At 40.7% G+C, this 13,351-nt stretch overlaps 1 protein-coding gene across 1 annotated transcript in view; it reads right to left on the bottom strand.

The window, feature by feature from the left end:
• Positions 1 to 421: 421 nt before the first annotated feature.
• The window catches only part of GALR1 (galanin receptor 1), a 14,421-nt gene continuing 1,491 nt past the window's right edge, over positions 422 to 13,351 (bottom strand). Inside the window, exons 3-5 of the mRNA XM_009885901.1 lie at positions 12,659 to 13,345; positions 4,134 to 4,199; positions 422 to 755 (exon numbers count right to left, since the gene is read on the bottom strand). Of these exons, the coding sequence (XP_009884203.1) occupies positions 438 to 755; positions 4,134 to 4,199; positions 12,659 to 13,345 (1,071 nt within the window). The 3' untranslated portion in view covers positions 422 to 437. The remainder of the gene's footprint in view (positions 756 to 4,133; positions 4,200 to 12,658; positions 13,346 to 13,351) is intronic.

Below are 13,351 nucleotides of genomic sequence, written 5' to 3'. Positions count from 1 at the left end.
AGAGAAAAAAAGTTTTCCTCCCTGAAATCATAGTATGACATTTATTATCTGTAAGACAGAAAATTCAGCCATCTCTTCACTCCGATAGAGTAAGAAACTAACTTGTTCATATCAACATTTCCTTCTTGTATGTTATATTTGAATGTTTACACACTGTACGCTTAGTGAGTAATAATACAGACATATCATCTCCAACATATTTTTCTCAAGCATCTTTTAAAGGTCCAAGAGCTTCATTTGACAAAGCTATCTAAGATGCAAAGGATCAGCCCGGTTTTCTTTCATACCAGTTTCCCAAACTTTTGCTACAAATGCAACTTCAGTACATTAAATAACAATTAGCTTTATCAAGATAAACCAGGATAAAGCTCATTGTGCTTTGTTTCTAGGTGTTTAGTTCACACAAATGAAGAGCCAACATCAGGACTTTTCAAAGTTCACACGTGTGTACAGTTGGTAGATGGTGGTGTATCTATCCGACTTTTATTTTCCTTAGCGTCATTCAGAGGTGACTCATTACCTATCTGGCACTTGAAGACTTGTTTGTAGGCCTTCCTAAAATTTTCAGAGAGAAATGCGTATATAATTGGGTTCACAGAAGAATTGCTGTAAGCCAGGCAGTGTGCAGTTACTCTGAAGAGAAAGGAGGCTTGAGTCAGTGGGAAAACTCCAAATTCAGCCCAGAGATGAATCACGTGATGCGGCAGCCAGGAGATGCCAAAAACCACTACTACCACCAACACAGTCTGTGCTGTCTGAGACAGGGAAAGGAAAACACAGATGTCTGATGAGCACTTGAAGAATCAGCTTTAAACCTGCTTCAAATCCGTCATTTGGGGGATAAAAAGGTATACTGAGAGAATACACTTTGGAATATTTATTACTGATTTTACTCCATCACCTATACATGCTTTATTTTGCATAGTGAACTACTGCAAGGAGAACCTTAGCCTTTAAAATGCCAGCAAAAGGCAAATGTGTAACTTTGCTCAAAGGTAAAGAATGATGTTCCTGATTCCCTACGCAAAAGCCTAGCCTTTTCTGAGGTGGACATAACATGTAGCTTTGGGAAATCTCATCCAGAACTAATGATCTATATTTTAGTATGGTACACATGGATTTCTGACCAAAAATTTTGAGAGATCTATTATACATGAGGGCAGCTAGTGAAGAGCTTAGAGCAGTCAGACGAATATTTTGGTTATAAAGGTTCTCCTTTAAACAAAAAATGGCCACAGGGGGAGTCATACAACATTCTGGGATACAACTCGGGAAAAAAAAGAAAAAAGTAAGGAGCTTGAAATTTCTGGTGATTGCACATCGTCAAAACCAATCTGGAAATTAAAGCTCACCATCAAACCCTGAATTCAGAAAAATGGATCACAAAATATCCTCAGTGCCACCTCCTGACTCCACTTCCATTATTTATGAGAGGAAGGGCCATCGAGTTCATTAGAGCCATCCAGACAGCTACAGTATCAGTCAGTTCAGGCCTTTCAGGTGCTGCAGGTATTCCGATAAGGCACAGTGGAGTTTGACTGTCAATGTTTTCTTTAGCTTTCACTTACTTCAGAAATAGCAGTTAGTGCTGTACAGTTGTTCAACTAATTAATATCTACTTCTCCAACAAGTACCTCTTTCAACTAAATCAGTCTCCCAATAAAAGCCTAATATTAATTCCAAAGCATATTATGTTATGGACCATCACAATTACTATATTAACATTTTACAACATATTTTTTCAGGCAACTGAGGCTCTTCTTCACAGGCAAACTAACCCAGTGAGAGCTATAAATACTGCAGCACAGAGAACATCGAGACTTTTTGCTGGTTTATTGAACTTGGCCTAGACTTCATGAATTGAGTAATGCTCGGTAATAATTCAGACCTAATCACAACATGACGTAACTTATAGAAACTTACAGGAAAGAAAGTTGGATTTCTGTGGCAACAGGCCAAAATAACTTATGACAGACACTGCTGTTGGTTAGCAAAATCTCACAACAGAACCCCAAGGATGTTATATCTGTAGTAAATATAATTTGTTTAGTGTCAAGGATTCATCTGTTTTCACAAGCCCTTCCTCTACTTAGCCCTATGGAGTTTAAGTTAATTGCCACTAACAAACAGCCACACAAATATCTTCTCTTTCAGCTCTCATCAGAACATGGAAGCATAAATTAAGAGCACTTCATTTTCTGATTCTTTCAATGTGTTAATATTCCAGGTGAAAACAGATTGTCTGGAAATCACATGCACAGTTACTTCAAAAGAGGCATATTACATCACTTTGTTCAAAATTCTAAAAAAAAAAATTACACCAGGAAAATCACTGACTTTCAATAGACTCTACAGATGCACCTGAAAGCAGAGGTTGACCATGTGGCTCTTGCAACTATTATATTTAAGGTGTTTCATATCTGCAGAATAAGTAATTTTGCATAAGGGATCCTCACAACATCTATTTTATCCCATTATTCCTCCTAAGCCTAACCTCCAAGCTTATCTTTCCAGAGTCTTCACTATACCTTGCAACCAAGGAAAACACTGAAGGGCAGCTATTACCCTATAGGATCTTCCTTGAGGTTTCTCATTAGCAAATAAAACCCACCTACAATACCTGATGTTAATACTGATGGTTTATGCCCCAAAAGCACAAAGAATAACATTTAGGAGTGTTCATATTTTTCAGTAACTTTTTTTTCCATGCATATAGCAAATTAATCTTAAGATTCTACTACTGAAATTTTCATAAAGGTTTGAATAAAGCTAGAAATGTATCATTAAGCCTGAAATGCATTCTTAACAAAATAGTAGAGGGAAAAGAAGAAAGAAATAGTAACCAGAGAGAGACAGCACACTAGTGAAAACAGAGTTGCTTTGTAAAGCATTCGTTAGGAATCAGAAACTTATTTTCTAAGGCAAAAAATTTTGTGCTTCTTTTGCCTCCCTTTGGTTACTGAACCCTGATATGTCCAAGCATTCTTGGGCATATCTGTAAAGCTTTTCCCTGAAGCTACGAAAGCTAGTTGCTAGCCAAATCTGATTTTCACTTGCAATTTTTAATAGTTAGTGCTTAGAGAAAATGCACAGATATTTCCAGTTTGAGAATAATTTAGATGAGAGTAGAGATGGCAATGTACAGAACACCTTTGAAAACTACACTTTTAGCCTTGATGACATTAAGTGCAAAAAGTATATATGTTAAGTTTTTATGGAATCGGGGCTATAATACTTTTAATTCTAGGGTTTAAAATCTATTGACTAGGATATTTTTCCAAAAAAAACAGAGAATGCATAAATAATACATTACTTATTCCCTGTTGAGCCCATGTATATCTCATTTACATTGCAGACAGTCTGCATGCCCATATGGTAATAGTGATCAGATCAAATGAAGAGCTATAGCCCAAGGGTTTTTTCTGACTCCACATTCATAAACTGAGAAGTTAGTCAAATGAGTACTGTGGTCAAATCTGCTCAAAAATCAGAACAATATTATATTAACTGACAAATTCAATATATAAACACATCTTTCAGATATTGTTCTAAATTGCAAAGCTAATATTCTGCTTTAAAGACCTTTCATGATTCTACTTGTAGCCAGTATATAACTGAAGTCTCGAACATAAGAGAAAAAAAAAATTGTGGAAAATCACAGAAGTATTGCAGAATCATTGAAATTCTTTTATTGGACTCCTATCAAGGAGTACAATAAACGTCATTTGGAAGTCTTATCATATAACCTAGGAATTCATAAAACATTTAAAAAATCAGCTAGTCAAAAAAAAATATTAAAAAAAAATACAAATGGGGGGAAAATGCCTGTGAGGAAAAAAAAAAAAAAGAATTAATATTAGTGAAAGGTTGTTTCTCCATGTCTAGATTTTAGATGCTCCAAAATGCAAGATATGGGGACCTCGGGTAATGGCTCGATGCACTGCGATGGAAAACTTGGATCAGAGAAGATTCCAATCCTGTTAAGTTCAGAGAGACACTGGATACATCATTAATACTTCTTTTCAGTTCCTGCTCTCCATCACATCTTTGGCAACAAGCAACATAATACCAAATTAGCTTAGACATAAAACTAAAATATAAACAAGTAGATATTGGTAATGAAAGCAATCTACCTTTTTCTTGGATGCTTCTGACTTCTTTGACATGTTTCTCAACTTTTTATGCAGATGATTAAGAACCTGAAAAGATTAATTTGCATCTTGTATTTCACCATTTCCTACAATTCAAACCCAAAATATTTTAAAGTATGCTCTCCAGTACTGCATGAGTCGCTTACAAACAGTGCTGATCCAATTCACACGTTTCAAAAGTGCACAGTATAAGATCCAAAGGAACTCCGTATCTGCATCTGTGTGAATCAACAAATATGAAGCACGCCCCAGTTGAATTCTTAGATAAAACTTCAGATGTATCACATAGCACATACATATTACAAATTAACAAGGCAACAAATGGAAACCTATCAGGCACCTAGAATTAGCAATCATTCTTCTTCCATAAAAATGTCAATGCTTGTTAATTTACAATGACCTTTACTGCACGTAACATAAAAAGTGTAGGTTTTGAGTCAGAGCTTTTCTGAGTCACCTGCATAATTTGCTTTCTTCAGATGGATGTTTGGTTAATATAATCAGGATGTTGGCACTATTTGATATGCGAAAGAATCCTAGAATTTCAAAAATAATTTATACTAAAATGTATAACACGAGGCATGACCTTTATCAACAATTCAATGACACTTATCATGTACCTTTCACAAGTAATTTTTAAAAATATGTCTCAAAAAGACTCATCATCTGAGAGCAGGGTCCAAATTTTAACACAATGATTTACACATAAGGTTTTGGATAGTGGATGCAGAGAGGCACATGCCCCACTTCATCTGCAGTCATTATTAACTGAATCTAATATATTCCTATGGCATGATTTGTAGGCATGGGGGGCAGGGAATATGCTCTTCAGCGGAATGTGTTTAACAAGTTGTAAACCATACAGAATTAAAAAAAGAAGACGCTTAATTAAACTCGAGGGTTTAATTAAAATATGGTAAGAGGAATTTTTTAGAGAGAGTGTCAGAGTGTAGAGCTCAGTGATGTTAGGTTGCACTTTACATAGCTCTAAGACAAACTGAGAACAATTTAACAGGTTAAAAGGATTTTTTTAAGGAATATATCACTAAATCTTAGGGCTTATAAGGAGACTTCTTGAGGTGGGGGAAAGGGTATAAATTCAAATTCTCGTGTATCACCTGGGGATCTTTTCTCTGTTTTCTTTGGGACGCTCAGCTAATCACTACCAGGACAGACACCAGACAAGATGACCTATAGACTTGATCCCACTTTGGCATTTCAGTCTTAGAAACATACATAATGAATTAAAAGAAATAAGATGGTATGCGTGAATAACCATAGCTCATCAGTGGATTCCACTTTTTAGGTATCTACTCTTAGCTAGCAGTGAACCACAAGAACAATAAAACCAAAAATGACTTGCAATCACTTAATATTGGAAGCGCAGTTCACTTGTGTTTATCTGTGCACTAACACGTTTGAGTGTGAAAGACTCAGCCCTGCATGTACCCTCTATTCTGAACTGCCAGCCAGGCTGCTACCAATGTTAACCTGAGCTCAGGAAAGGCAGGAGAAAAATAGAAGGGTTTTCTCTGAGGAGGTCTCATTTCAGCTTCAGCCTTTCTTCTTCTTTCTTCTTTCTTCTCCAGGATGAAGCAGACTAGAAGGAGAGGACAGAAGAGCTCCTGAGGTCATCTCCAGACCAGGGAGATGACCCTCTGGCTGACACACTCTTTATTCAGCTGCCGTCACTGTGTACAAAGCAGCTGAATTGCTTAGTCCATGGGTTTTAACCAAAAAAGAGCATGGGGGAAATACAGTGAAGTTCACTTCCCATCACTGCTGCTTCACCTATTGTACCCCCTTCACATAACTTACAAGGATGGCCTGTTTCTACTGGACCTTTGCAAATCCCATCACCTGACACCCAGAGACTGTACTGTACTATGACTTTCACTCACAGCCCAAAACTAAAGTCAGATAAACTCTTCCCAGAAATCAGAACTGCAAAATCTTCTTTTAAAATTACAAACATTTTTTTCTTTTGTTCTGAAACAAAAAGAAAAGGGGAAACATAAACCCCATTTTAAAAATGGAGAAAGGGAAGACCTGGGGAACTATAGGCCAGTCAGTCTCACCTCTGTGCCTGGCAAGGTCATGGAGCAGATCCTCCTGGAAACTATGATAAGGCACATGGAGAATAAGGAGGTGATTGGTGACAGGCAACATGACTTCACTAAGGGCAAATCACGTCTGACAAATCTGGTGGCCTTCTATGAGGAGGTTACGGTGTTGGTGGATAGGGAAGAGCAACTGACATCATCTACCTGGACTTGTGCAAAGCATTTGACACTGTCCTGCACGACATCCTTGTCTCTAAACTGGAGAGATATGGATTTGATGGGTAGACCACTCGGTGCATAAGGAATTGGCTGAATGGTCACACTCAAAGAGTTGCGGTCAATGGCTTTATGTCCAAGTGGAGACCAGTGACAAGTGGCATTCCTCAAGGGTTGGTATTTGGACCAGTGCTGTTTAACATTTTCGTCAGCAACATGGACAGCAGGATTGAGTGCACTCTCAGCAAGTTTGCCAACATCACCAAGCTATGTGGTGCGGTCAACATGCTGGAGGGAAGGGATGCCATCCAGAGGGACATAGACAGACTCAAGAGGTGGGCCCGTGTGAACCTCATGAAGTTCAACAAGGCCAAGTGCAAGGTCCTGCACATGGGTTGGGGCAATCCCAAGCACAAATACAGGCTGGGTGGAGAATGGTTGAGCAACCCCGAGGAGAAGGACTTGGAGATATTGGTTGATGAGAAGCTCAACATGACACAGCAAAGTGCATTCGCAGCCCAGAAAACCAACCTCATCCAGGGCTGCATCAAAAAAAGCATGGTCAGGAGGTGGAGGGAGGTGATTCTTCCCCTCTACTCTACTCTGGTGAGAGGAGTACTGCATTCAGCCCTGAAGCCCTCAGCACATGAAAGACATGGACCTGTTGGAACAGGTCCAGAGGAGGGCCACAAAAATGATCAGAGAGCTGGAGAACCTCTACTATGAGGACAGGCTGAGAGAGTTGGGGTTGTTCAGCCTGGAGAAGAGAAGGCTGCAGGGAGACCTTATAGCAGCCTCCTAGTACCTAAAGGGGGTCTACAGGAAAGATGGGGAGGGACTCTATCAGGGAGCATAGTGATAGGATGAGGGGTAATGGTTTTAAACTGGAAGATGGTAGATTTAGAATAGATATTAGGAAGAATTTTTTCACTATGAGGGTGGTGAGGCACTGGAACAGGTTGCCCAGAGAAGTTATGGATGTGCCACCCCTGGAAGTGTTCAAGGCCAGGCTGGATGGGGCTTTGAGCAACGTGGTCTAGTGGGAGGTGTCCCTGCCTGAAGCAGGGGAGTTGAAACTAGGTAATCTTCAAAAGTCCCTTTCAACCCAAACAATTCTATCATTCTACAAAACTTTTAGCACAAATTTTTGCATTGGATCTCTCTCCAGTCCAAAAAAAGATGCAGTAGACAAAACTGTTAGCTTGGATATTTGGCGGGGGGGGGGATGGCAGGGGAGTTTATTGAAGATTTAGATGATAACCTTCCAATGAATCCGTCTCAATTTCCCCATTTTCAGATTATATACATATTTCATAAAATAAGCCTCTGCAGTGAAAACATGCTGGCTCTCTGTGGCAGTGTACCAGACGGTATGCAAACCAGCAGCAAGAGAAATAGGCAGAATTTAATTACCTATCAACAGCAGTGGAACAGCACTCAGAGACCTATACAGAATGCCATGGAGGGATATTAAGAGCCATGTTTATGCACAAACACTACAAGGCAAATCAAGACACCTCTCCTCACTGCCCTGCTGAAATGATCTCGTCTCTGGGCCAATGAATAATCAATCGCTCCTCTAACAGCCACTGTCACTTCACCCGAATGCATAATAATTCTACATGTGCCTCTTAATTTGTCTCAGGTTATTTGTCTAAAGAAAGCCTTTCAAAATATCCACTAATACATTTGCATGTGCATTTTTAACTCATGGAATGAAATACCCACCTTCCTAAAAACTAGGTTACAACCTGTTCTCATAAGGTGTTACATTTTTTAAAAATTCAGATCTGTGGAAAAAATAACTCTTTAAATGAAACTGCTCTAACTCCAGCTTTCATATACCTGTTGATCAGAGATCTTATTTGGCTCTCAGGGAAGGAATAGCTTTCCTGTTTTCTGGAGATGAGGGTGGGGTGCTGTGGGAAGAAAGTTATGCTGTTGCAATAGAGAGTGTAAAGAGACTTGTCGGATCATAAGTATAAGAACTTCCAGTATGGTCCAGACTGTACTACCACAGCTACCACTGATGGCATTTGGGAGGCCCTGGATTTTGTCTACAGACTACCCATTTCTTTTTTTTTTTTTTTTTTTTTTTCTCCCCCGGTTGTTTTAGAGACTATATTCAAGACGGTTTGAGTTCTAGGCTGAGGGACTATGACCAAATCAAGTTGAGAAAGGGATTTTTCCAATGAGGGAGAGAGAAAAAAAATAGCTTCAACTATCTGTGCCCAATCACATAAGTCTACCGAACGTTGTAAAAGTTTGAAGCCTACGCTGCTCATATTTGCTCTTTGGCTGTCTGCAATCATTCCACTGACTACACCTTCATTACCAGCCATTGACAATCATGCAGCAGGAAAGCCTGCCCAAGGTCGTGATCTAAGAATGAACTGCTTGTTGAACAGAGCCATAATGCGAGCATTACATTCTGAACCATATTTTATAGTAGGAACCTGATTTAAATTCAAGTGCCATTGCCTACAATCGATTTTTTAAAGTAATGCTGCTACTTCTATTGTCACAACAGATCCTTCACCCTCTTTCATTTAACAGTGTGTCGCTAATGTGTCATACCCTTTATTTATTCTTTTCGGTGTAGTTTAATAAAGTTTTCCCTCACTGCTCAGCAAAATTTAAGATATAATATCTTAAGCCTAGAACCATATAAGCTTGTATTTTATGTTAAGGCACCTACTTTTTAAGGCTTACTTTTAACCAAGTCTATAAATCACACATGACTTCCATGAATTCACAATGTTCAGAATGATAAATAATGGAAACATTATTAAGGCAAGAAATATGTTGTGGGGTTTTTTTAAAAAAAAAGCTTTTAAAATTACACACCTATAAAAGGAGAAGTTTGCTAATGATTTTAGGTGCCCAACCTAAATGTTTGATGGAAGGACACCTGACTTTCAAGGACTGAAGCCTCATAACTGGGTACTCAAAAGCAGAAGCACCCAAAATTAGTTGTCGTATTGCACTATTGCAATGACATTGCAGACGTCAATTGTTAGAAGCTCACTGGGAATTATTTATCACTTTGCCCTTTAAGAACACATTAGTGAGCAAACGTTGTAGCATTGTTGCAAAACACATACAAGAAGTCACTATTAACAAAAGAAAGCAAGTAATATGATAAACAATAAAAAAAATAAGAACACAGGCTGTCTACAAGTATGCAGCAGTGTAACTCAACTGATAACTATATAATAACTGCTTCTCTGTCTGGAGCAGTAAGGTCCTTACAAGAGTAGTTCTGTGAGCCAACAAAAGTCGGTTTCCTACGGATTTGTGATCTTTTGACTGTGTGCTCCCAAAAAGATGCGTCTACTCCATGAGCAGACGCCACATAAGAGCGCTTCCCCTCTCGCTTGTCTGATGTTTAACAGCTGCGTGCAAACTGCCTCTCCTTAAAGAAGTGAGGATGACGGAGACTCTCCACCATCTTCATTGACTCGTGTTTTCACAAAACTAGGGAAATATCTTTCCTTCTGATATTTTCACTCCTCTATCAAATTTGGTTAAAACTGAACCAAAGTTACTGTGTAGCCACACACACAGGACAGAGCATGATCTCATAAATCTCTGCCTCAAGAGCATCTCACATGAAATTTCCAGCTGCAATTTTGTGGGAGGATGCCGTTTTCAAATGCTTAGCACTATTGTAGCACTTCCATAGGTCGTAACAGTATTGTTATCCACTGGGGAAAATACAGATCTCTCCTAACACAATTTAAGAGAGAGTGAGAGAAAGAACTCGACTCCCTATTAGAGTGCCTAAAAAATGAAACTCTTAAAACTGAAAGTTCAACTGCAATTTGCTTATAGAAGAAATATAACTGCCTTAAAGGAGTCTGGAAAAGGCAATATATTCAAATAGAGAAATGAGTCTCCTTTGTCTTAATCTACTGTATCAGAAGATTGCATTGTTTAGCTGAAACTGTTTAGCAGTTCATGAAAACCAGTGAAGTCCATAAGAAACTAATGCATTTATTTTTGTAATTCTTCTGAGGCTATCACACAGCAGCAATCCTCCAAGCCTGGGTGCATTCAGAAGCCAAACTACTTGCTGTACTTCACAGTACTTTAGTGACATCAGTAAAAGCTCGCAGTGACCACTTTGCTTGAGACCTGTGAGAGTAGCAATGGCTTTGACAAATCTAGAACTTCAGCCGTGATTTTCAACTATTATCATCCTTAATTCTTCCCTCACCCTGCCCCACGTGCCAAAATATTGTAGTTGGAGATTTGCCAGTGGCTCCTAATGAGGGCAGGAATGAGCCTTTACACTGCAGGGTACAAATACCTCCAATAGCCTTTTTCAGCTTCATTGATACAGATGGGAATACCAGGTATCTCCTGGGTGTCTCCTAAAACTCATCCCCTCAGGTTGTATCTTCCAGCCTGACACCATGGCAAGAAGGATCACACATACAGGCTGAAAACACATGACCAAGCAAGAGTGAGATCCGAGCCTGGCAATAACTTAAGAACAAGATTTTAGTTGCAACTTCAAGTGGCTTTGATTTTATGAACATATCCTAGGCATGTATTTCACATAGAGTTGATTTGTTGGTTTGGTTTGCGTGGTTTTTTTAAACTACATATTCATACTAATATTGAGAAATCTACTTCTGTAGTGGTGGTTTGTAACAACATGGTGTGGTTTATTTACAATACTTATATTTTGTTTAAGCTTATTTCATTTCCCCCCCCCCCCATACTATGCAGAACTGTCGTAATTTTGCAAAACTTATTTTCAATCTTCTGTCACATAATTTCCCTGTCTTTCTTGAACTGGGGAGTCACATAACTAGACTTTGAAGGCTGGTACTCTGTGCTGAAACTGAAGATGCTTTGGCTTTGAAAAATATAACAGTTCTTAGTAGCTGAAAAGCTCCCTCTGCACACAATCCATAACATTCTCCCAGAAATAGTAATATTTTCTTAAAACTGATGATCTATGGCTACAGAGACTTCCATCCCTCTCACAGCTCAGTCATATTCACCAGTATAGATGAAATACCAGTGTCTTCACCCAGGGAAAACAGAATTCAGTTTATGTATGAAAACATGTATTTCTTCTCCATTTGCCAGGTTGGACTTGTTTCACTACCAACAGTAGTTTAGAAATGTTGTCTTCTGAGTGTTGTCTGCATAACTTGGTTTTAGCAGAGTTGGATGCCATTCGAGCCTTAATTTGCACATCAGAATGAAGCTGATGTAGTACATATAAAACCGAACAGAACATAAAATTAGTTGTTCAAATTGAATACATTAATCACATCTGTTTAACTTGCAAAGTAAAGAACTGACTTCTCCACACTTAAGCAGTCCTTATTTGCAAGAGCAGACCTATCCTCTCAAATGTAAATTGCTGCCTAAGGAGAAACCCTGCTGCTGAAGGTTGCTGGCACAGAAACAGGAGGATCTCTGCTTAACTCAGCAGGTAGCAGCCGGTGCTCCAGATCCCGTCCAGCAGCAAGCAGCAGACCCTACGCTGAAAGCTGCAATTGTGACAGTTTGCCTGAGCAGAAAAGGCCTTAAGTACCCTTATTCTGGCATCCTTACTGCTTTTTTCCTACCGGGGTCCTCATGCACTGCTCCCTAGCACCACCTGCCCCTGCTGAAGTCAGAGATAAATCTCCCATTCACATCAACTGGAGCGAGACAGGGTTCACAGGGACCGGACAGCGTGATGCACCTTTTGTTCTTAACATGTTAACTGGATCAGACCAAACTGATGGGTTGTTGCCATTTTTTTAAGTGCACTGCGTTTTAAAGAACTGCAATGCTTTGTTTGAAGCCTGAACAACTTGTTGCTTTGTTGTACTTCATTTGAGTTAAACTCCTCATACAGCACTGCAAGAAAACAGGAGAGGGGTGTTGACAGAGAAAGCAGCAGAGCACTGGGGCTTCTTAACACTTTGCAACAATGAAATCTGGCAGATGAGACCCCAGTAAATGCCTGAACAACCCCCCCTCTCTGCCCCGTGCAATTCCTGTCCTGACCTTTGTGTGCCACACACACGTGTCCCCCCCAGTCATCCCTTGTCTATAAAACCTGCCCTCTCCCTTTGCACCACAAACTAACCCCTACCCCATTGCCTCCCAACGGTGCCACATGCCCAGAGATGTCCCCACTGCTCAAGGACACCCACCACCATTGTGTCCCCCCCCATCCCTTTTACATACCCTTCACCACTACCCGCCTTGCCCCACCTTGGCATAGCAGAAGGAGATGAGCAGCAGCGGGAGCAGATATCCGAAGACAAACGTGCAAACCACGTAGACCTTCTTGTGGTGTGGGTTGGGCCAGTGCTCCCAGCAAAAGGTCTGGTTGCTGGCGTCACGGTGGAAGAGGCTCTGGTGGTGAGCCACAGGTGAGGCCATGGCAAAGGAGAGCACCCAGATGAGCCCCACACCCAGCAGCGCGTTGCGGGAAACACGCAAGGCCGAGGACCGTCGGGAGTGCACGATGGCCACGTAGCGGTCCACCGACATGGCTGAGAGCGTGAAGATGCTCACCAGCATGGAGACGGTGAAGAAATAGTGGATGAACTTGCAGATGAAGGCACCCAGCACCCAGGTGGGGAGCACGTAGACTGTGGACTGGAAAGGGATGCAGAAGAGCAGGTAGGCCAGGTCAGCGATGCTCAGGTTGAGGATGAAGATGTTGGTGGTGCTGCGGCGCTTGCCTGGCTTGCTCCTCGCCAACACCGTGATCACCAGCGAGTTGCCCAGCACCCCCAGAGTGAAGATCAAGCCGAAGACGATCAAGGTGATGAAGTTCTCGATGCCGATGCCGAAGAGGGGCTTCTCCTCCGCCTCTGGTAACCCGGAGAGGTTGAACTCCCCGCGGGGCGGCTCTGCCCCGGCTCCGGACCGGTTTATGGGCGCCGCCACGGGCTCCCC

This window comes from Charadrius vociferus, unplaced genomic scaffold (genome assembly GCF_000708025.1).
Source record: "Charadrius vociferus isolate BGI_N301 unplaced genomic scaffold, ASM70802v2 scaffold195, whole genome shotgun sequence".
Classification (NCBI taxonomy): domain Eukaryota; kingdom Metazoa; phylum Chordata; class Aves; order Charadriiformes; family Charadriidae; genus Charadrius; species Charadrius vociferus.
This window is presented reverse-complemented; position numbering and strand designations above follow the sequence as displayed.